The sequence below is a fragment of the Sparus aurata genome, chromosome 21 (genome assembly GCF_900880675.1).
Source record: "Sparus aurata chromosome 21, fSpaAur1.1, whole genome shotgun sequence".
Classification (NCBI taxonomy): Eukaryota; Metazoa; Chordata; class Actinopteri; order Spariformes; family Sparidae; genus Sparus; species Sparus aurata.
The window spans coordinates 18,603,751-18,627,745 of NC_044207.1; the positions used below are offsets into that span (position 1 = coordinate 18,603,751).

At 41.0% G+C, this 23,995-nt stretch overlaps 2 protein-coding genes across 4 annotated transcripts; one reads left to right on the forward strand and one right to left on the reverse strand.

The window, feature by feature from the left end:
* Nucleotides 1–1,470: 1,470 nt before the first annotated feature.
* Nucleotides 1,471–7,913, reverse strand: tcea1 (transcription elongation factor A (SII), 1). Its single transcript, XM_030404169.1, has 10 exons — nucleotides 7,694–7,913; nucleotides 6,515–6,577; nucleotides 6,321–6,426; nucleotides 5,109–5,211; nucleotides 4,829–4,977; nucleotides 4,632–4,688; nucleotides 3,951–4,105; nucleotides 3,640–3,786; nucleotides 2,992–3,063; nucleotides 1,471–1,889 (listed from the first exon to the last, which is right to left on the reverse strand). Exons 1-10 carry the CDS (start codon nucleotides 7,766–7,768, stop codon nucleotides 1,881–1,883), a joined length of 936 nt encoding a protein of 311 aa, XP_030260029.1. The 5' UTR covers nucleotides 7,769–7,913; the 3' UTR covers nucleotides 1,471–1,880.
* A 51-nt stretch (nucleotides 7,914–7,964) lies between these two features.
* On the forward strand, nucleotides 7,965–23,071 carry LOC115573387 (oxygen-regulated protein 1). 3 transcript variants are annotated; one of them, XM_030404158.1, is made up of 5 exons: nucleotides 7,965–8,244; nucleotides 9,397–9,536; nucleotides 11,921–12,593; nucleotides 15,250–15,409; nucleotides 16,803–23,071. In XM_030404158.1, the coding sequence occupies exons 1-5, from the start codon at nucleotides 8,233–8,235 to the stop codon at nucleotides 22,454–22,456; spliced, it is 6,639 nt and encodes a 2,212-aa protein (XP_030260018.1). In that variant the 5' UTR covers nucleotides 7,965–8,232; the 3' UTR covers nucleotides 22,457–23,071. The 3 variants fall into 3 exon arrangements, with proteins under 3 accessions (XP_030260018.1, XP_030260020.1, XP_030260019.1); XM_030404160.1 differs by lacking the exon at nucleotides 9,397–9,536 and having other exon boundaries at nucleotides 8,138–8,244; XM_030404159.1 differs by lacking the exons at nucleotides 7,965–8,244; nucleotides 9,397–9,536 and adding an exon at nucleotides 9,872–10,301.
* The last annotated feature ends 924 nt before the right edge of the window (nucleotides 23,072–23,995 follow it).

Genomic DNA, 23,995 nt, shown 5'->3' on the forward strand with positions numbered 1-23,995 from the left:
CAAGGCTTTACTCTATTTGAGACTTTCATTAGTCTATCTTGCACTTATCTATTGATGTGCAACAGTGAAGGATATTTAATTAAGTCACACAATGAAGGTAATCATGGTCAGAATGATTCTCAAGGAGAATCTGGTACCCTCTATAAATAATCGAACAGCATCTATCAGCATCAGCAACAGCATCTGTCACCTTGATGAGGTTATCATCTTGATGACTCGTGGGTTTTCTTATCTTTTCTTTCAAAAAACATTTTTTTAACTGATGGCTACTACTTTTTGGGGTCTGAAGAGGTCACCTGTAAATCACAGTTAACCACATTGGATTTTCATGCTTCCTTCATCTGTAGCAGTATGTTTTATGCAGCAGAACACCTCCAAAATAAAAGTCTATTTGTAAATGGATTTTTATCACAGTTCTCTAACAGGGAGTTTGATCCTCCATGTAAAACTGTATAACTTTTGGCAAACAAAAGGAGTAAATATTTCTTCATGCACATTACCTAGAAAATATCAAACAATACCTTATATGGAGTTATAACTTTTTTGGTGGTCATTTCCATGTTTCATCCCCTTCATTTTATGTATTTTACATTTGTTTGAAAGTGAACAGCTACCACTTCAATACTTTGCACACAGTGTTTTAATAAGGTCTTAGAGGAAAAATATGAAAAGAATTTATAATTATTATTGTTGAAGGAAAGCAAATGTAAACAAAATACAAGGGTGAAAGTGAATTAGTGTCTGCTACTCTCCAAGAAAATAATGACGCATAGGCATTTTGACTGATATGAAGTCCCACATTAAAACACTTTAATTTTTTCGCTAACATTATCCTGAGAGGATTTTCTCTCAGGTGACCTTAACCTTGAAGGATTCTAGACGTATTAGCAGATAAATTAAGTGTTTGGTCAAGATATCAGGGGCTTTCTCCATCGAACTGATCAGGTGAGTCTCATTAGGAAAAGCACCAGTTTGTGTTGCTCAAGAGAAGATGACAAACAGAGAAGTGAGGCATAAACAGACAGTAGAAGTAATAAAACATATTCCAGACACAGCTATCAAATTAGTCGTTATTAGATGACATTGTAGCCATGCAGCCTTCCTCCGAATCGACTGTTAACTGGCTCGTGTGAGCGGTCTGGGTTTAGTGTGTGTGTGTGAGAGCGAGGCAGCACAACTGCTCGTCAACAAACGAGTGTTTGCACCTGGCAATTAAAAAAAGAAAAACCTCCAGAAAAGGGAAACAATTGTGCGTCTCTTGTGGTTCGGCCAATGAGATCATCCTATCCGTGCTCAGATTAATATGCATACGGCAGCATTCACTTTGATGTGATGAATATTGCACCAAAAACAAATGTATACTCCTCCTCCTCCTCCACACACACACACACACACCATTTGTCCTCTCAGATCCTTAATTGCATTAGTATAATGCTCAAGATTCAGATAACCAGAAGAGACTGACGACAATTGAAAAGCACATCTTTTTAATCAAATGGATTACACTTTATTGGGAAATTAAATAAAAGAATGCAATGTTGTGAGGGGAAAGCAAAACAACATTGTCCCAAGTGTTAAAACTACATATAAAAAAATGCAGATAAAAGAGAATGAGACGAGACTGATCGCATATATCCGACAGTGAGAAACAACTAATAACAATAGTAAAAGATCTCGGGAAAAGGGTGTCGAGGGACAGACAACGAGCTCAATCTATGAACAGGATATTTTATTCAAACGGTAACCGCAGTGGCATCTTCTTATGGCATTTTGTGCTCCGTGTACCACAGAATGCAAAAGCTCCAATCGGTTGCAGAGAGACAGAACCTGGTCCAGGAATTTTGCTACTTGTCTTGAGTGCTGTGGAAATGCCTGCAGACTCAGCAGAACTAGAACACACACACAAAAAAACACAAATCAGTACTCAAATCAACAAAGACTGACAATTACTTTTTTAATTAAAACTCTCTAAATAAATAATGTTACTGCCTGTGGGATTTGATCATTTGTTTTATTTTTTGCCACTCTTTAATTGCTAGAAAGGCACTTACTGTTTTTTTTTCAAAAATATCAAAGTGTATGAAATGAAACAGCATTGTTAATTTATGGTGTAGATGTAACACAAAATATATTTGTTATCCTTGATAGATGCTCCTATAAAGTATTGTTTAATAAAACATCTAGATTTAATTTTGTATGTGAGATATTAGGTAGTCATGTTTCCTATGAATTTATGAATCAATTTGTTTTCCTATTTTAAAATGTTATTCAGCACTGCCGCTGGACTATGGACAGTAAACAATTTATTTAGAATGTAATAACAGTTCAAATAAAAAAGAAGAGTCACTAGATGGCAGAGGGGTACTGTAACAGACTATCCTTTGTTTTGTCAGAGTTACTTTGCACCTTCATTACATCTGACATAATTATTACAGACCTGGAATTTCTATCTCAGACAGTGGGGTTGCACTCAGAAACCGTTGGGGGCCAAATCGTACAAAAAAAGAGCCAATTTCTACATATTGTTGCTTTAAATAAATTGATAAGAAAAAATCAAGTTTCAGCTCAAGTTTATATCTTAACATGTTCTGTCCAACCAACAGGGCAACAGATATTCAATGTACAATTTTAAAAAAGCAGGGAGAAGCAGCAAATCTTTATTAGTGACACCCACAACCAGGAATGTTTTTTTTTTTTTTTTGAGCAATGACAAAAAAAAGCAAACTGCTATCAGTTTTGTAGCATGTACAGTTTTTGTTGGAGGATAACTGATGAATAGACTCATCGCTCCTGATTTAATTTGTACACAACCGGATGCAGGTTTTCGGCTCAGAAGATAGCACTAATGAGTTGAGCACATGTGGGACTGATAAACAAACAAAAAATGGTGTGAAGGTAAACAGTCTGCAGGGAGAGTGGAAGAGGACCAAGTTGGCCTAATTTCTTTTGGACCTGAAACAACACAACAAAGCCCAACGTTAGCCAGCGTACCTTCCATCTATTCCCGCATTCATTGCAGAAAACGAACGTGGTCATTGGCTCATCAGCACTGCGCGTTTGAACCTGAGAATGACAAAAACAAGCACAAACAGTTTATCACAGTGTCCAGCAAGGCACCTCAAAGCAGACTTGAAATCAGAGAAAACTCAACAAGGTACTTAATGAGCAGACGATTGTATCAATCCGACAATACACAGTGTTATTTAACCAAAACAAGTGAATGGAGTGCAGGGATATATATACATTTTTCAAGCAGATAAACAACAGTGGGATGTCTATGTTGAGATGACGGAGAGACCGTGTTTGATATTTTCAGGGTTTATACAGCTTTTCAAGTGTACAATTCAAGCACCTCTCTAGCAAATCAAGGTACCTCAAACAAAAAAGTTCCCAACTCTTCGACTCCATCATATTGAAACTGAAACTAAAAATTAGGTTTACAGAATTTAAAATCAAGTTATTTTAAAGGATAATATTCATGTATATCCCTAATCAGAACGTAACACTTGGTATGAGCCTGTATTCTGAGGAGTGTGGGAAGTGATTATAAGCACATCCGTATCTTTGCAAGAGACCAGAACATCCCGCTGCTACTGCCACAGTTAAAATAAAGAACTCATTTTCGATCTGAATCCGTACCTGTGTGTAGGTGCAGCACTTCCCCTTGCACTTGCCACAGGTGAAGAGATCAGTCTGAGTGCCTCCAGTGGTGGCCATCTGGTGGTCCCTGACAGCCTCTTTGGTCAAGTTCTTCCTCATTTCCTTCAGCTCATCGCTGGCCATTTCCTACAGAAAAAGAAGAATGAGAGCCATCTTGAAGTAAACTTAATCAGTAACACGCGTTAACACTATGTAAAGGAAAAACAACCCCAGCAGCATCGGAATGACTAAACTACGACTGTGTGCCAATACCAGGTTCTATAAGATCGGACCATCTACAGCCAACACACCTCTGCAGTCATCTTAGCCATCCGCTCAGGGGTTACACTCCCACATAGCACGGTCCTCCTTAAATTCGGGTTCTTCATATCTTTTAGATTCGAGATTCGGCTCCGCACGCGGTTCTTGTATTTCATGTCTGTGTTCTTAAACTCTTGGAAGACACGTGGCGGCAGGTCAAGGAATTCAACTTTGGCCGCGTAATATTTTAGACTTCATTGCTGGGAGTAGGGCATGAAACTACACTGATAATAACTGAAGCCTATTTGATGTGTGAGTGTTGAAACACTGAATCAATTTAGCCAAATAGATATTTTAAGGATTTTGGGGGGTTTCTACCTTTAATACTTTAGAGATTCAGACAAATGGTCACAAAACAATCAATTTAAAGCCAAGACATGTAACCTTTGGCAGAGGAAACTGTGATTGACATTTCACCAGCTTTTCACATATTAATTTATAAAAAAAAAAACCTAAATAAATAAATTCAGATTAGAAGAATACAAAATAAAGATACTATTCACTACGCACAGCTCCTATCTGCTTATTTGTATCACTGGCATATGAAAAAAATGTTTCAATTTAAAATAAAAAGGTCATTTAAAATACAGTTACATCAATAATCTAATGACATCCTGGAAGTTACTCAAACAGCTACTTCAAACTAAATTTCCACTCAACGTAAAGGATATATTCCTCGATCTGTGCTCCAAGTTCACTGCAATCTGCACCAATAGCAATATAATCCTCTATGGGAGAAAAACAGAAGAAAGTCAGAGAGACAACAGAAATTTGTGAAAAACTCGTGTAAATAAAGCAACGTAACCACTAACGGTAACATATATCCTTTGTTGTAAATGCCTTAATGTTGTTATAACAACGTGATTACCTCCAGTCTGCAGAGCATTGGCTATCAACTCTCTGCATTTGAGCCTGATGGAGTCAGAGGTGGTGGGGGCACGAGGAAAGGTGTTGATTAACGAGTTGGTTGAAACTTCGGTGGGCTCGCTCTTGCTGCTGGAGTTACTGCTGGAGCTGCTGTGGGAGCAATGAGAGAACTTGACTCAGCGACTGGAGCAAAATAAAAATATGCAAAAGCAGAGAATATCATTTGTGTTGGCCATCAGCAGTGCTAAACAGAACAAAAATGTTACTGTCTTCCTTGGTACCTTTCTTCTTTTGCTTCTGGGCTTCCCTGTGATGGAGAAACAACAGGTGTTGTTTGTTCTTTCCTCTTTTCTTCTGAAGGTTTGTCTCCACCACCAGGCTCATCTGGAGTACAAGAGATGAAAAATAAGGCAGGTAAGAACATTACAGAAGGATACAAAAAAAGGCCAACACTGAATTTTGTGAAGTCAATACTTTCATATGAGAAGTTGAATAGCTCTGCATTCAAATAAAAAAATGTTACATGGTTTACGACACAATTTTTGCAGAATTTCTTTATAATACCTCTGTGAATAAGGTGTCACATGAGCTTTTATAAACAGCAGACAGTAAAGACGGACAGGACACATCGGGAGAGGGAGGGGAAAGACATGCAGCAAAAGTCACTGGTAGGAATCACTTGAACACTGTGATTATATGGTATGCATTTTAACCACTTGGTTATCAAAAGTGTAGGACTATTTCAACAGCAAATTTGTGGTTGGAACAGGAAGCCTTTTGGTACTTTCACAAAAACAACAATTCAGTGGTAAAATATCACTGCCCTAGAAGCAATTTGACTTTAATAGCTTGAAAATATGCTGTCATTTATGGAGTAATTTCATGATAAGCCTACAGTCTGTTCAGTCAATCAAAAAATTACACGATAAAGTTAAAATAACAACGTTTTTGGTAATAAACACATGTGAATAGGAAATATATGAATGGATTCTCGTCCATAACATAACAGAAAACATGAACGCATCTCACAAGGTTAATTCCAGCAGCATCAGTAGTACCAGATATTACACTTATTAATAACAACAATATCATTATGATATTTTTTCCTATATTGAACAATAACTCTACGCCCTTTTTTTAAAAATTAAAATCGTATTTAGCTGAGGCTTGTTGTCAGTGTAGATGTCTTCACTCAACCTGTTGGCTGCGGTTCATTTGTTTGTAGTGTTGAACACCTCACTATCTATCAGCGTGGGTTGAAATAGACATCAGTGATTTAAGAAACTCCAACAAGACATTTTTGACAGCTGGGGTAAACAGAACGTGATGTGTTACAACAAGCAAAGGATCAGAATCGTCTTGCACTTAATCAAGCAATTTCCAGTAAGTAAGTTGACTGACTACGACACAATCGTGCACAACATCTTGGGACAGCCCCCTAAAGCTTACTTAAGACAAAACAAACTAGAACACGCTCGAAAAGAAATAATTACCCAAAAGCTTCTTCCACGATTTGATCAGGGACTTGGCAAGGGCAGTCACCTCGTCGTCTGTGCTCTGCTTGCGAATGGCGTTAACGGACATCCCAATTCTGGTGGACTGTGGAGAGACACAGTGTCAGTGTGCTTTGGGGCTTGAGTAATGCCTGTGTCCGAATGAGTCTCTGGGAGAAATGAGCAAAAGGTACCTGTAGCAGCTCAAGAGTCATGGGGATGCTGCGCAGCTCCTTCAACAGGTCCAAAGCCCCAGCCTGCAATGGTAAAGGGAAGGGATGGATGAGTGTTAGATGGATTTTAACCTATCTCACACTGAACCTCCAACTCTTGGTTGCATACTAATCACTAACTACTGCATCAGCGGAATTTTGACATTTTGAGTACGTTTCTGGGAGGTTAAACTTATATTTATTGACCTAACTGGGCATAATTGATTAATACACGAATTGCATTTTTTTTTTTTATTATACTTTGTACACATTTATTATTATTTGACTATCCAATTGACAGAAAATGAAACTTGTGATTATTGATGTCCAAGAGGAAAAAAAAAAAATAATAATCACAAATATTGGCATGTACTAGCCTCGCAAATGTAACGATTTTCTGCTCTTGTTTTGCTGCCTTGAATCATATTAAATGTGTTGTCTGTCGGGTTCAAACTACTAGTCGCACACATAACATAATATTTAGAGATATATCACTTTGGGATTCAATTAAATTGTGATCGACATTTTTCACATTTTATAGACCCGATGATTGCTGAAAACTGATTGGCACATTAGTAAATAATGAATCTAATAGTTTGTTGTTGTACAGTTACAGTGGCTAAGCGGCTAGCTGTTAAGCGCACTGACATTAGCTTATTAGCCGCATGCGAAATCCCAAAACAATACCACAAAAATCTGAATGATAACAGAGCAATTTTCTTTCAGACATGACTATCTAGCTACATAATACAGGTTGACTTTAAATTCTCACATACAACATGTTATCGCGTTTTAAATGCCAGCAAGAGCCAGTGTGCTGCTATGTGGCTAACGGCTAGCAATACATAGTAGCGCCGTAGACATAAACAGAGTTGCAAGCTAGCTCTTTGCGGCTAGTCAGTTAGTGACAACAACAAGTAGCGGGCATTAGCCCTGGAGCTAATTTTTCGGGGTAACGGAGAAGTTACCGGTTGGGAAACATCTCTGGTGAACTGACACATTGTGTTGACAGTCCATTAAATGGCTCGAGGCTCAATTAGCTACACAATTGGCTGCTAACTCCATCACATTTCACTAGCGCCAGTGTTAGCTAAACATCCACATCAGCCTGATCGGCTAAGCAGCGGGCAGGTAAGCATTCATTCTTCTCAGACATCTCACCCCGTTTTTCTTCTGCGCCATTTTATCCATCTTTTTCGCAATTCTGATAATATCCTCTTCCTCCTTTTTGCCCATGTTGACTGATGTGGTGGCGTCCAAAAATCAGGACCAAATGGGAAAGAAAATTCGCGACAAAGACCACGCCACTAAAGTAAAAGCAGTGGCGGCGTCTACGGACCGGGACCGCACTGACCCTCCGCTGTGTAGCAGACCTGACTAGCTGATGCACGATGAGCTCAGGGGGAGTTAATCGAGACTGAACACAAGATTAATCTGAGAGCTGTGAGAGAAGTCAGCGTTCACCCCCCAGTGCATTAATCAGACAAGATGACACTTTTCTTTTCTTTTTTTATATATATGAATACCTGGATACACGTCTGTTTTTTTCCTTTGTTCTGCACAAACATCTGTCCTCTTGTAACCAAAACAAAACCTCCATTTTGTCAATATCGCTACCTGTCGTTAGATGGTGCCAAAGTGCCACTTACATCCTCACCTGGATCAACAATGGACTCTGTTGCAGGAATCCTGTCAAGTTCATGAATAAATGTGTAGGTGTTAAATCAAATAGAAATGTTTCAGTGATTACTGTCAAGAGCAAGAGCAATTATTTGTAAAATGTGAATATGTGCATTGTTTCTTTTTAAAAAAAAAATAATAGTATTAGCATCTTATGGTATGAGATATTATATATTTTGGGTGGGACTGTTCAGCAACAAGAAATACATTAACATGGCTGTTTTGCACAATTTTAGGATTATACATCAACCGCTTAATTGGGAGAATGATCGCATCAATTTATTGACAATGAGAAATAATAGGCTAATCAATTGCTGCACTTCAGGAGGGACCGTAATTCAGATTCACTAAACAAGAAGAAAAAACAAAATCATGGTATTTTTGTTCAGATGGTGATTTTTATCTTTGAAGTTAGCATGCTAACCAGCTAGCCCCGTACCTTAAAACCTATGTCTCCCAGCAGTCCACAGGTCCTGTGTTAGCTGTGTAAACACAAACCCGCTGGCAAGCTGCACAGCTAACTGAGCTAGCAAGCAAAGAGTAGCTACAGTCAAACAGAATACAGTTAGTAGCAGTTAGCTACTGCTGGTGATGTGTTCCCCTATTTATTCGGAATATGAGTTCAACAGTTAGCCAATTCTTACCTATTGCACCTTTCAAGGGCTCGTGTCAATATTTGTTAAGTACTGTTGACATTTTCACCCCTGGAATTAGCCAGTTTCAGGTACAAGGTGACCTTTGGTGAGACTTGTGGATTTTGATGAAGGCAGATCAAACTTGTGACCTTTGAGCAACTGGAACCAGGCCTCGACGGCGGCCCACTGCTCACCCTATACTGCATTTATGTGCCACCGATTGACTCACTAATTTGGATCTTACTAATCCAAACAGATCAGCGTGTGACATACCACCCACTGACTGAAGGTTAGGCAATCACTGCAAATGATTTGACCAAAAATGCCACTAATGGCAGTACAAATAATATCCTGTTTACATTAAAAAAGGGCAATGTGAAATACTGTGCCAAAATCCATAATATGTTTCATCAATTTACAAAAGGTTATGGTCACAAATTTAAAAAAAAGTATTAATGAAGCTTGTATTTTATGCTTGTCCGCACTTTTGAACCGATGATGCAATAAAACATTTCCTCATGTTCCCCTCCACCGCTCCTTGCTGTGTAGGTCAAACAGTCTCCATCTACCAGGACACTTTACGTGTGTGGAGAGGCAGTCGGAAATTGGCATACTGTCTGCAAACCGCACTACAGTGACACAGCTCTCACCCCATTGATGCAATTATATCATCAGTCATTGAACAAAATGTAAGTCTACAAACCTGAGCCTTCCATGTTTGCATACAAAGCTGCAGTATTTCTTCCAATTATGGTCAAAATTCTTATTATTTAACATCTACAAGATAGTCAACAAGTGCAAATACTGATGCACTGTGTGTTCTGAAATCTGATGGTGGAGTTCCAATACCTGCTGTGAGGTAAAAGTGCTCTCTTAAGACCTTATTCTGCCTCATGCTGTCAGCAAGTGCGCAAAATCTTTAACCTAATCCCTATTAGGCCTCTCAAATCTGATTATACGGACTGCCTGCAAATTAGAAACAGTCCCAGCCACCTGCGGTATCTGTTTGGAGCAGTGAAGATTTACTAATATCATCTGACCTGGAGCATTCGTCTTCCTAAATGAACTTTCACCACCTTCTTCATTTTGGCACCGACAAAGCCTTTTACTGTACAGTTGCTTTCTCGCTTTTACTATTTGTGCAAATGGCAGGTGAGAAGTTTACAGCCAACGGGGCAACGAGGGCTTCTGAAACATTGCCTTTTTTTTTCTTTTTCTGCAGTGCAGATTTTCAGTCTACTCTCGGGCAGTTCCTCTGTGTTTTTTATTTGTGACCTTACCATCATATGCTAATCAAGTGTGAGCAAAGATTAAGCAAATTGGCCATGATGTTGCATGTCCTAAAATAGCCCTCGAATGCTTCTGAGAGGCTTTGACCTGTACTCGGAGGAATACCGGATGCACTCTTTCTGTTGTTTTAGGTTTTATATTTCAGGTGAAATGTGAGATATACGGTAAGTCTTGTTCATATATTTCTGTTGATATGTTTGTTTATCAGTCTGTTGTTTTCTTGAGTATTTAAGTGTCTAATCAGTTGATATGTGTCTGGTGTGTATGGCTTTTGTCTGTCATTGTATACAGCCTACATCTAGTTAGACTTGTGTAGTCCACAGTAGCACTGTGGGTTATTATTATAACAATATTGATGTGGAATCTGTTTTGAAACAAAGTTCCTCACACTGATGCTCTATTATAGACTTATACAAGTTATGAAACCTTTAGCCTACACAACAGAGGCACTGTGCTTTATTAAGGTCTACTGACATCACTCAACTATAATGTCATCCACACCCGTATTATTATAAGTGTACAAAATACACATAATGCATACAATATGACATGGAAATTGAATGTATTCACAACATCTTAACATTATTATTGTCATTTAATCATTTAATTATTTCCATAGTGTACAATCTATACACTTGATGGACACTGACTGTATGACAGTGTTTCTTTGATAAAATGTAATGTTGTAGTCCACAGTAAATACACAGTAATTGTGTTGAATACTGCCTACAGTGGTGTTTCGAGTGCTCATTTGGGTTTTTCCATTTTTAGATGATGATGGAAAAATTCCAACAGAGACCATTTCTGTCAACAAACTACTTTTGGCAAAGCATCAGAGCTTGGAGCAGGGAGTGCAACATGAAGCAGCGTTTTAGCCATTTATGATGAATCAATTGTTGGGAACATGCAGAACATAGAGATGGACAAGTGGGTTGTACTGCAGAACTGGTTTGAAAAAGTGTCCAAGGACATTTAAACATGGCTTTCCCACCTTAATTACTTGTCAACATTGGAATCCATTGCAACTGAGTTCGTCTTTAAAGCAACACAACATAAAAGTTGTTGAACGTCATTCCCAGTCATTAAATACCGAGGCATGGATTTATGACAGGCCCTAGAAACACCTAATCAACAATCTTTCCCCAGAAAGTGACATTTTGTCGGTTTAACCCTCAAAAACCTAAAACAATTTTTGTGGTGCGTCACTTTCCTTTTTTCCTACCCTATCATTGACAGCCAAGTGTTATACCTCATTTGATTCTAGAAAACCTTAAGTTTCAGTCTGGCTCAGGCAAACTACAAACTAATAAGTGTATGTGTAACTTTATGATACTCAAAAGACAGTACATACGACTTTTAAAGTAAAACTTCAAGATATACTGTAATATTTCCACATTAAAATGACCTTTGTTTTATATTTTGTCATGTTGGGCACCTAATCGTTCCTGCAATGTTTAAACCCAGAAAAATCCGTAATGTGTTCAAGGCAACAGTGCCTTGACTTTGGTTGGCTGTCACTTTAACTTCCGCGCGCGAGAGAGAGTAAAGAAGTCAGCAAATGAGTCTAAATGCAACAGCAAAGTTACATCAAGTATACCTTTAAAAACATTCCTTTGTCTGTTTATGCCATGTTCATGAGATATGATCCCATGCTACTTACGTCTTTTGTTATGATTGAGAGACCCCTAGCACTAAAAATTAAATACTGTGCATTCAAAATAAATTGAATGTGACTGCAATAACAAATTGGCCACCTTCCTCTCGCTCTCTGCTTTCTTTATAGCCACCACCACACCATGAGCAACACACCAGTCCAGGAGCCACCTGCCCAGGAAGTGTCCTCTGGCAGTGGGCAGACATTACCCTCCCGACCCTTCCAACCAATCCCTGATCCCTCAGCTTCTAAAAGAGTGTGCTTCTTCAAAAGTGGTGACTACAAATTCAGTGGGCATCGCATGGTTGTCAATGCCCGTACATTCAAGACTTTCGATGCCCTGCTAGATGCTCTGTCAAAGAAAGTGCCTCTGCCCTTTGGAGTGAGGACCATCACCACACCTCGTGGGACCCACCTGGTCAAAGCTTTAGATGACCTGCATGATGGGGGATCATACGTGTGTTCTGATCAGAGACGGGTGAAGCCGTTAAACTTAGAAGAAGTGAACCGGCGGCAGGTACCATGGAATACCACCCGGCCCTTTAGTGCCGGGCGACGAAAGCGCCAAGTACTCCAGTTTGGCAGAAGGAATGAAGAGGCCAATAGGCCAGCTAAGGTCACTGAGAGGGTGGCAGTACGGACACCTAAGAAACTTGTGGTTATAAACAACAGGGATCCCACTGTTAAACGCACAATTGTGTTGCAGAGAAGAACAGCGCCGACATTCAACGCTTTACTGGATTACCTTTCCCAGATCCTGCAGTTCCCAGTGCTGAAACTCTTCTCGACAGATGGCAGAAGAGTAAGTATTTGTCAAACTGAAAATGGAGGTTAAAGCTAATTCAAGGCAACTCCTGAAAATATTTGAAGCTGGGGCTAGCAGGGTTTTAACTTAGCTTAGCACTGAGAATGGAAACAGGCCATGAGCGGAGATTCCAGGCACTGCACCTGGAAGAAAAGTTCCCAACAAACCACCAACCATTAAACCACAAATTGTCTTTCTTACATTTTGTTTTTCGTACTTATTAAACAATCAGATATAATGTGTTAATAAGTGAGATTTAGAGGTTCTGGTCTATAGATTTTGTTACCCAGTTTAAAAGACAAATACAGTTTAAGTGCACTGTTTGTTAGTATACTTAAATATGCTTATAATGAAAGAAAGCATGCTGACAGTGTATTACAAAGGACATGAAAAGAGGAATTCTTATATCAGTACACTACATTTATACTATGGCTATTTGCAATTGAGTATATATTCTAGAATACATGTGTATGAAATTTACAATACACTTACAATACACAAGTACACTTTTTAAAAGTACACGGAAATACAACTTTAATTATTGCAGATTTCGTGTATTTATTGTTAGTACAGTAAAATTGAACTTAATGGCATCTATTTTTAAACACACTTTTTAAAATACATTTTAAATATACCTTAAATTAAGCACAAAAAGTAAAATTATACGTGAAATAATTTTGTTTACCGTAAAATATACCAGTTTACTTTTTAACCTGGGACCTTCAGACAGAGCGAGGTTAGCTGTTCCTCCTTGTTTCCAGTCTTTACGCTAAGCTAAGCTAACTGTCTGCTGGCTCTAGAAGGTATGAGAGTGGTTTTCTTGGCAGAAGTCTTTCTAGGAAAACTGAAGTACTAGTGAAACAGAATTTGCAGCGCCTTTAACTTCAGCAATGTGACACATTTCAAAATATGTGGTTCAGTTACTACTAGTTACTAGAAATCTGAAGGATTTGCTTAAACTCTAATCTTTGGACGGCTTAAAGTGGCTGTGGTTTAACGTGGAGTGTTCACCTCCACCCACGCCTCCCCTACAGGCATAGTTAGGTGAGAAAGAGGACGCGGGAGAAACGAACAAATTATCCACATGATTTGGAAATATTATGGAATTTGCAGCTGAAATCCAAACATACTCTCAACTGTTGATTCATACATTACATTACATTTAATTGAACTGCATTTGACTTCTAAATATTGTTCTGAAATTCGCCTTACGTTCCAGTACGTGCAGTTTCCAACAAGTAACAAAGCAACAACATTTAACCGGACAACAAAACCAACACACCAACATATGTTCCATTAGACATCACCAGTAAGTGGCTGCTGTGCGTCAATTAAATCACTCCCTTTAGTATTAAGGGCTTAGTCTACCCAGAAACGCTGAGGCATACTTAGAACTCAAACTCGGATATATTTAAATTACTGCACCCAAGTTCAAGGTGACTCATCAACAGTATTCTTAATGTTTCACAAGAAGAGAAGTTAAGAAGTTAGGAAAATTAATTCTTGACACTTATTCAGCATGTAACAAGAGATAAATAACCAAAAGCCACAGCAACAGAGGATCAGAATTCGGAAAAATTATTTTTCATTTCACTTTGTTTGGTGAAATATTTGAAATGTGGAAAAGTGTTTGTGACTTTTCAACCATGTTGTTTGAATCCATAATGCCTCTGCTGGTGTCCTTGGGTATAGTCTCTGTCTCAGGATACTTAAAGTTAAATTAAGCAAAGGTATGTCTGGGTCACACACGATTATAGGACGTGAGGCTGAAGAAAGCTGTCGGCAGACAGACAGAGACATGGATCTGTGTGGCAGAAGTACACAATTTCTCTGAGTTTAAGAGTTTAATCTTGGTCTTGGAAACAGCAGCTGACAAGACAGTCCACTTACTCGCTCTATCCAGAGCTTTCAGCTATATCACATGGTCGTCAACAGGCAGAGGTTCAATTTGACTGTTCTTGACACAAACTCTCAACTCAATGTCCACTTTTTCGCTTCTCCTGGAGCTTTTGTTTTTAAAGTCTATAAAAGCATTAAGAGTTGAAAGCCGTCATGAAACACTCGATGGAACATTTATTGTCGAGTCTTTGTATGTCTTTGAGTTTGACTTAATGTCAGTTTAGAACTAAAACTCAACTGGGAATCATGATTAAAGTAGATTTACATTTTAGATTCTTGGTTTGGGAGATTCATGCACACAAAACTGTACAACTAAAATAAGTGTTGTGGGCATAATTTTCAGTCAAAATTCAAGGTCTTTCCCCTGTTACTTTACATATTGTAAAGTACAAGTATTTCCAGAAGAGCTAGGATGTAAGGTGTTATCAGAATCTCTCCCCCCTGGTGAGTTATCAGTCCTTAATCCCTTTTTCCACGTGTTCTTTAACAGCAACAGGCTTCCTGTTAAAGGTCACGAGATCGGAGAACCTTTAAGTGCATCTTATTCCTTCACAGAACGGCCTCATCATCTGTGATCTTTGGTGTGTTTTTGGAAATATAAGACCCAAAGAAACGTCAAGTGTACATGTGATTTTTGTTTATTCAAATGTAAAATCTCTTTTTAGTTGACATGCATCTAGGAGTTAAATACACGAGGTGAGTGCATAGTTGAACGTGACAACTGTGACAAAAGCTGTTTCCGCTCCTCTTTCAGGTCGACGGTCTCGCGGCACTGATCCTGTGCTCTGGAGTTGTTGTGGCAGCGGGCAACGAGCCATTCAGATTAGCAAACTACAGTTTTCACAGAACAGGCCAGATGGCACAAGTGATGTACATGGACACTGTGGAGCCGTCCATGTTGCAGCCCATAGCTCGTAAGTGTTGACCAGTGCGACAGTAAAATGTTCTGTAAAAAGACTGAGTGAAAACAGACAGGTAGTTTAACATGGACATTTTCTCTACAGACGTATTCCTTAAAACATGTAGTCCTGTGAGGATTTTCAAAGCAGCTTTCATCTTATTGTGCTTGGAGCTGTTGATCGGTGTGTCATAACAGAGGAGAGACATGAATGTATACTCCCATCAATTCTGCTTCTTTATGATGTGTACTTCAAATGTTTAATGCTGTAGTTAAAGAGTCAGTTCACCCAATTTGTAAAAACAGAAATTGCTCACCTATTTCTAGTAGCATTTTGTGCCTCGACCCCAATCCAATGTAAATGATGAGGTTGTGACAATACCATGATTTTACTTGATACAATACTAGCATAGAAAAATGGAACTCTATACATCCGTGGATACAACGGCAAAAAGAAAAGAACAGTCCAAAGCACACACACAAAATAAACAACCAGGTACAGAAAAAAAAATCAATAAACACAACCAACATGTAGTAATGATACTATCTGTTTAGCCTTGGGTTGAAAATCTGATTGTAGATCTAATTATTTATAGTTTTAATACATTTGATAGTTATACTATGAAATGTATAATTAAAAGAGATTGTATTAACTCATACATAATGGTATTGAAGAGATATCATCTTATCGATATTTCTGACAACCTTAGTAAGTGACCCTTACAGAAATACAAAGCAAGCAAGCTTATGACCAAAGGGTTGCCGGTTCAAATCCTTGGATGGGCAGGATAAATGTGGGTGAAGAAAGTAAAAAGAAGTAGTTCCCCTTTTTCTCATTACCACCACCAAGATGCCCTTGAACAAAGCCCTTAAAAAAAGCCTGAAACTCCTTCAATCAGCAGATCAGACTGTGAATAAACGGGGCAGCTTCCAGGTGTCAATGTGATCAGGGCGTTCCTGCATAAGACATCATCGATCTCAGTGAACCAACCCTAGAGTCAGGAAACAGTTAGATTAGCTTAGCAGAAAGACAGGAGGAACAAGAAAAGAGCTTGCCTAGTTGTGTCCAAAGGTAACACAATCTTCCCACTAGCACCTCGAAAGCTCTCTAATTAACACATATATCATGTTGAAAAAACAAAGTGTGAAAAGGGCATGCCTTCGCTGTTTGCCAGATTTTTTTCTTTTACCATCGCAGGGGGAAAGGCAAAATGTTTCCCCCTGCTTAGAGGTTTAAATTTAACCATATGACTCATATCAGTGCTATAAATGGTTTCTTCAGCTCTCTTTAAATCAACTGATGGTAGCTCCTAAAATGTCACGCTATTGCTTTAAATATTCCTACCAAAGCAATATGAAGACAACATGATGCTTCCACATCCTTAAATATTGTTTTCTTTGTCTCTCAGAGAACAACAAATCCATCTCAAGTGGACGAGGCTCAAGGAACTTCTCCTTATCGTCAGAGAGATATATTGTCAACCAAGTAAACAAGTCTCGGAATGGAACCTTGAATCATCACCCACATCACCAGAATGGATCATTCGAGACAGAGGTCAACCATCAGCGCACATCCATAGAGACGCGTGGAACAGTGAAGGCGGGCAACGAGCGTCACGCTTTGATCGTACCTCAAGAAGATGACATTGAAAAGTCTTTCCGTGTGAATCAAGACGGCAGCATGACGGTGGAGATGAAAGTCCACCTGACCATTAAAGAGGAGGAGATACTCCACTGGACTACAACAGTCAGCCGCTCCAGCCTTAGCAAGGGGACAGTTTGTACCTCGTTTTCTGAGTCGGGCAGAAACTCACCTGACTCGAACAACGCCTTTGCCAAAGACTCCTCCAGCATCAGTGAAGATGACACAAAAGAGGAGAACCATCCCGCCGGAGCTGGAAAGGGTGTCGGCTTTAACGACGAGCAAGCGTACGAGAGCTACAAGTCCACAACTCTGGGAAAAGCAAAAACAGGTTTCAAGCGCACTCCCACGCCAGGTCCCCAGCGTGTTAGTAAGAAGGCGTCTGTTGAGAGTGTGAAGATGGTGACGGAGACAGGGGTTCAGGAGAGCACCCTGGGACATTATTCCTACATGGAGCGGACGGCTGATGGTGAGACAACTGAGGGATACTGCGTTCTCAGACATAGCAGCAGCAGCAACACAAAGCCAATCCCCAAACCTCGGAAAACTGCATCTGCAGGGGCGAACAAGAAAGGCTCCCACTCCTCCATTAGGTCGTCAGGACTAGCTGAAGTACTTCAGATAGAGAATAACGGGATGGAGGTCAGAGAGACTGTCATGCACATCTATGAGAGTCAAGGCTGCTATGACAACTATTACGCAAACGAAGAATATAGTGCAGATGGTGCTGCAGTGCCCGAAAGCAAACCGTCCACTGTCCCATCCAGCAGTGATATAGATTTCTCTACTACTGACTCGCTACAAAGACAGAGAGAGGAGATGCTATCCTTGTCATCAGAGCCAATAACACACAAGCTTACAACTGCATCAAACTCCCAAATACAGGGGACAGAAAACAAAGACAAAACTCCCAGAAGTGATGGTAAAAAGAAAATGGTTCACCCTTCTAGAAATCAGAAGAGTTCAACAAGTAGCTCAGATAAAAAGCAAAAGGAAAGCCCCTCAAAACAAAGCAAACGGTCATCTACAGACAAACTCAGGAGCAATGCCAGCGCAGGAAAAAAGAGTTTGAGTTCATCGGAAAGTGCCAAAAGTGGCCAAAAGAGTAGAGGAGCAGAAAAACCCCAAAGTCAGAAAGTGAGAAAGGATGAAAAGACGCCAAGAAAAGAGCAAGCCTTACTAGCTAGCACAGAAAATTTGAGAAGGACACCATCTCTGAGACACAATCTGAATAAAGCAGCTGCAAAAGATAGCAGCCATAATGTAAATACGCCAACTGGACGGCCTCAAATGAAGAAGAACATGTTAGATATTTTACAACCCAGAAAGTCGCTGTTGCCAGGCAAAAAGACAATAAACAAGCCCAAATCTATGATCGAAAACAGAGCATCTTCGCCCAAAAAGTCTTCTGAGTTGGGTGGGAGTTTTTCGATGCCTTCTCTCAATCCCTCTCCCTCTGAAATCCACCAGTATGTCGAGAACTGGCTGGAGAAAGCTGAACCTGACTCAGCGCCATACACTGAGGAAGACATCGCAGACGTATCAGAGCCTCAAACAAAAGTTGTGTTTCAGATAGGCGGGGATTCTGAATCTGATGAAAAGAATGGATGCCACACAAGTCCAGATGAGGAAAATCCCCCGCCTGCTAACGCTGTCAAGAAATCAGCTTCATGTCTGTCTGTACCCCATTGTCATGCAGCGCCGGACACAGCTCTCCTGCACAACGAACAATATTCGAGAGGTTTATGTGTTTCAATGCCGAGCGTCAGAGTCGATCCCGGACACCAGGAGAACAGAGTGAGGGCTCACAAATCGGCAGAGGCCATCGGCCCAGCTGCTAATGAGTCAGCTTCAACTGAGTCCAGTGCTTTAAATCCCAAAGCAAGGATCAGACCTGTCCTGCAGCAACTTTGTTCATCGGTTCAGTGCATCAGAAACGCGTCTGAGACAAGCACAACATCCAACCTCGAGAAGTGCAACAGCCTTCCTGATTTCCCAACGCAAGTGGCTTCAGTGTTCGGCTCATCGTGTAAAGCCTTCCTGTCATTCTTATCAGTGATGACCCTGCGAGATAACCTAACACCGGACCAGTCAAGATCCGACTCAGAGGCCATGTTGATGATGGAATCCCTGCAGAAAATCTCTGCCATCGAGGATGAGGTGGAGCAAAGGGCAAGTTTGACGGACCTGCAAAGCAGGGCGTCTTCTCAGCTCAGAGAACACTGGAAGGATTTCCAGATCCTGAGGGAAAGGCTTGAGAGTGAACCGCTGTCCCCAAGAGTCTCAGAAACAGAATTTGCCCTTGATGTCGTTTCCGAAGGAGGCGACGTATTTGAGGATCAGCATATGGTTATTGACGAGCTGATGGAAGAACTGAATATGCCGCCAGACCTCCGGGAGCAGATTTCTTCAACAATCCAACAAGCCAGAAGTTTTTACCCTGTAGATGAGAGCACTTTTGTTGAAATTGAGAAAGACCAGTCGGAAACAGATGAAGATGTGGAAAAGTTTGTTGAAGAGTGTGAAACACCAGAGCCTGATACTACCTGCACAGCTGAGGGCATTATTCAGACAAAACAGGTTGCTGGTGATGACGAACAGGGCATGTTGAATGAATCAGAGCAAGAGGCTGGTAAAGTTCAGGAAATGGGCATTGATGTAAAAGAATCAGAAATATCACAGACAGACAGAGATGAGCCCTTAGAGGAAAAAGAAAACGCAGCGGAACAGGCAGAGGAGGAGGACGGAGAACCTAAGGAGATAGATGATGGTGGTGTTGGTGAAGAGACAGAAATAGGAGAAAATGAAAGTGAGGAAGAAGCAGAACAGGACGCAGTGACAGAAGAAATAATGGATGATGATGGGCAGGAGGAATGGGAGGAGGAAAAAGGAAATGAGGAGGAAACTGTTGGCAAAGTAGATGAGGGGACAGAGGAAGAGATGACAGCGGATGAAGAGGAGGAGGCAGAGGAATCAGACGTTGGAGGGAAAGAAGTGGTTGAAGACATTGATGAGGGGATAATGGATGATGATGACCAAGAACCGAGAGAGGAAGATAGTGTTGAAGACACAGATGAGAGAGAGGGTGAGGAGGAGATGGAGGAAGAGGAAAGAGGGGAGGATGAGGTTGTTGAAGAGGCAGATGCGGTCACTGGGGAGACAGATGAAGGAGAGGGGGTAGATAATATTGAAGAAGAGGGGGAGGAAGAGGAAGAGGATGATGAAGTTACTTTGATTGAGGATGCAGAGGACGAAGCAGAGGAAGGTGCTTTAGAGAATGAGGAAGAGGAAATTACAGAGGTTATTGAGGAGCGAGAGGAAGAAGAGGAGGTAGAAAATGTAATCGAAGAGATGGAAGAGGAGGAGGAGGAGGAGGAGGAGGAGGAGGAGGAAGATACTTTTATTGAGGATGAAGACGAGGAAGCAGAGGAAGGTATCGAAGAGGAAGAGGAAATGACAGAGGTTATTGAGGAGAAAGAAGATGTTGAAAATGTAATCGAAGAGATGGGAGAGGAGGAGGAAGAAAAAGATGTAGTTAAAGAGAAAGATGTGGAAGATGCAGATATTGAGGAGGAGGGAGAGGATATGGAGGAGGTTGTCGAGGAAGAAGCTGAAAAAGATGTTGAAGGAAAGGATGAGGAAGAAGAGGAAACTGAGGTGGTTGCTGGGGAAAGCAATGAGGAGGAAGAAGAGAGAGAACAAGCGGAGGTGGAGGACGGCGAGGATGTCGAGGTTAAAATAGAAGACAGGGTGATTACAGATGAGGAAGTGGAGGAGCAGGAAGCTGACAAAAATGTAGAAGAGGAAGAAGAATGTGATGAGGGTGAAGAGTGCAGGGAAGAAAGTAGTGCTGAGGAAGAATCTGTACAAGAGAAAGAAGTCGTGGGGGAGGCAGAGCTCGAAGGAGACACGATAGAGCAAATACTAAACAAAGGAGCGAGGGGAGATGATGAAGAAAATGAAAGCAATGAGTTCACTGATGGGTTAGATGAGATGGAAGAGCGAGAGATAGAAGAGGAAAGGGTTTCTGATGACACAGACAGTATTGCTGGTGATGCAGATTCTAAAATCCTACTAGAGGAGGCCTCGTATTTGCAGGAGCAGAGCAGCTGTGAGGAGGAAGCAAATGCAGATGCCAACGTGGAAAACCAAGACACCGAATCACCAACCAAACAATCCTCCGAGGGTCAGTGTGAGGATGAAAAAGGTAACGGAACAGACACTGTTCACGAACTAGAAACAGACGAGGAGAGACGAAGCAGTCTGCCACATCCGGTGGAAATATCACAGGAACTACTCGACTTTGTTAACTCGGCCCTGCAGTCCTCCTCACTTATATTCACGTACGACGCTCAGGGGAAGATCAGGATAGAGCCGGATAATGCCCGAGTTGTGCAAACTAAAACTGTCATTCCAAGAAGCAGAGAGGATAATTCGTACGGCTTGAAGCGCCTCCCGAGTCCGATCACCTCAGATTTGTCCGACTACAGGCCCGAAACGTCGGAGAGCGGTGGATATAAATCTCAGGACTCCGTGGATATCGTCACAGAGAGCGGAGACAGCGCTTCAGAGAAACCTCCTCTGACCTGCAGACGCAAGACTGACATCCCTAGCGGGACAGCGAATGCGGAGCGAGGTGACTCTGAACTGTCCAGTGGAAGTCATTCAGAAGCCTTGCACGATTCCCGATTAAAAACTGGAGGGGGTTTCTCTTCCCTTGACTCGGGCACTAAAGCCTCAAGAGAGGATCTGTCTTATTTCAGCGGTGCAAGCTCACAAAAAGCAGACAATGAAGCTGCCCCGGAGGACGCACAGTTTGTTTCTCTCACCTCAGAGAAAGATTCTACTGATGGGGTTTTGATCGACCGAGGCAGATGGCTGCTCAAGGAGAACCACCTTATCCGAAAGTCCCCTCCGGTCTCCGTGGGAATGTACGGAAACGCAGACAGCACGTCCACAGACACGGGTCAGGAGAACTTGAGCGAGGATTCCCCATCTCACTGTAAAGCCCAGCCCAACCCTCTTGCAGCCATATCCTCATCAGAGCTCGAGGAGATGGCGAAGCCTCAAACCCCGAAGTGCACCTACTACAACATGCCACACGGAAGCGACTCGGACCCGTTTATGGATGATTCCAGTTACAAAAGTGGGAAAAGGGATTCAAGCAGTGTCAGAGGGCGAGGCGTCAGGGTCTCACCCACGATTGACACTTCCAGAACGTGGGCGAGTAAAAACGGTAGCATGTCTTCTTTTGCATCAGTCGAGTTTAAAATAGCGGACAGGAAAGTGCATCCTGAGGGGGAGTCCTCCGCTGTGACACGGGCAAGAAGGACATCTAGTGGAGGAGGTCCTGTACTGCAGGCCCAGGACTCCCTGGACACACTGCATGTGAGATGTGGGCAGTACTGTCCCATACTATGAGAACGGCACATCATAATTCACACGTGCTGCATACTCCTGCGTGCAGTATTAGTCTCGTTGTAATGCAGCTTAAGATGTTTCATGTTTTGTCAAACAATCCTGAACAATAACTTTTCTCGCTGCCCCACTGGACTTACAAAAATGTGCAGTGAATGAAGAGACCTGTGCCTCTTATTTATGTTGTATTCGGTTTAAAATGTCATTTTGCACAGGTTAAATTCGATGCTGTCTGTCTGGTGGTGACTGATGACATCCATCACAGAGCACAAAAAAGAACAATGTTTTTGCCGATTCAGTGCACCTGACTGTACATCACTGTATTATCTATCATACCAAGCACCACAAGTCTTCAGTTTCTTGTGCGACACATCACAGAAATTACTTTATCTGCCAAGGAGAGTGTTCTCCCAATGTGCGGAGACTTCCTATGACAGATGTGGACACTATGATGTTCAGCTTATTGCTCCCTCAAAGGACAACTGTACATCAGTCGAGAACTTATAAAGAAGTGTGAACTGATTTTTCTGTCAAAGCACATTTTCTATCAGGCAGCTTCTAACAAAATGTTGTTTCTGGCTGTAAAGATATTCAATAAAAACATGTCTGATCTTTCAATTGTGGGGCACCCCACTTCACTGAAGTTACCGACCTACATGAGAGAGAGATTAAATAAAGTCCAAGTTAAAGCAGCAGAGGTCAGCAGTCAGAGTCTCTAAACAGGATCAGGTTTACTTCGGGGAAAATTCTGATTTTCTGTAATGGCAGATTGTATTTAAATCTTCCAGCATCAAGACTTTTAAAATGTCTTAACAAAGTTTTCTTCTTTACTGTATCAAACTACTTAAAAACGAAATATTTCACGTGTTCAAACAATGTGTCAATGTTAAAAGGTGCTGCTTGTAGTGAGACAACTATCTATCTGAGGCTCCCCATTGGTTTTACAGAGCTTTATATAGTGAGTTCAAGCTGATTATTTAGCTGTCTGGCCACAACAATTACTGTTTTCAGTTCCCTCTTGCTGCACTAACCCTAACAGCAGGCAGCTACTGTCAGTGCTAAAGCTCCACAAGCCTGTATTCTTCCTGTTCAGCACCAAACAGCAGAAAGACAATGTTATGGACTAGCTGGTGATGAACAGGGGGGAGCATTTTGCAGCTAAGGAACTAGCCCCAGCTTGTGCCTCTGATGTATAAGCATACATTTGGGTCACAGGGGTACCCACAAGGTTCTCTAAAAGAACATTAACAGGCAATGTCTAAAAAATGATGACTTCTCTATGCAAGCACATGTATGCCAGTTGAAGAAAAAAAATTACTGAATAAAATAATAAAAAAAAAACTATTCCCATGGTAAAGTCATTATTATGAGATGAATAGTCAAAATTCTGAGATACATGGGAGTATTTTTTCATTAGTTTTTGGTTTCGATTTTTAATTTTTTTTCAGGCAGAAATTCCGTACTACGGGAGAGGATTAGGGCCACATGTGAATACTTTTTTAGTTCTGACTTTAAAGTCAGAATTCTGAGAAAAAAGTCAGA

What these genes read in the sequence shown, in the direction of transcription:
- tcea1 (XM_030404169.1), bottom strand. Translation starts at nt 7,768, where the DNA reads ATGGGCAAAAAGGAGGAAGAGGATATTATCAGAATTGCGAAAAAGATG. An exon ending in CAATGCTCTGCAGACTGGAG is followed by an intron (nt 4,689 to 4,828) that starts GTAATCACGTTG and finishes TTTCTCCCATAG; the next exon opens with AGGATTATATTGCTATTGGT. An exon ending in TGGCTAAGATGACTGCAGAG is followed by an intron (nt 3,787 to 3,950) that starts GTGTGTTGGCTG and finishes CTTTTTCTGTAG; the next exon opens with GAAATGGCCAGCGATGAGCT.
- LOC115573387 (XM_030404158.1), top strand. An exon ending in CATCAGTCATTGAACAAAAT is followed by an intron (nt 9,537 to 11,920) that starts GTAAGTCTACAA and finishes CTTTCTTTATAG; the next exon opens with CCACCACCACACCATGAGCA. An exon ending in CATGTTGCAGCCCATAGCTC is followed by an intron (nt 15,410 to 16,802) that starts GTAAGTGTTGAC and finishes TTTGTCTCTCAG; the next exon opens with AGAACAACAAATCCATCTCA.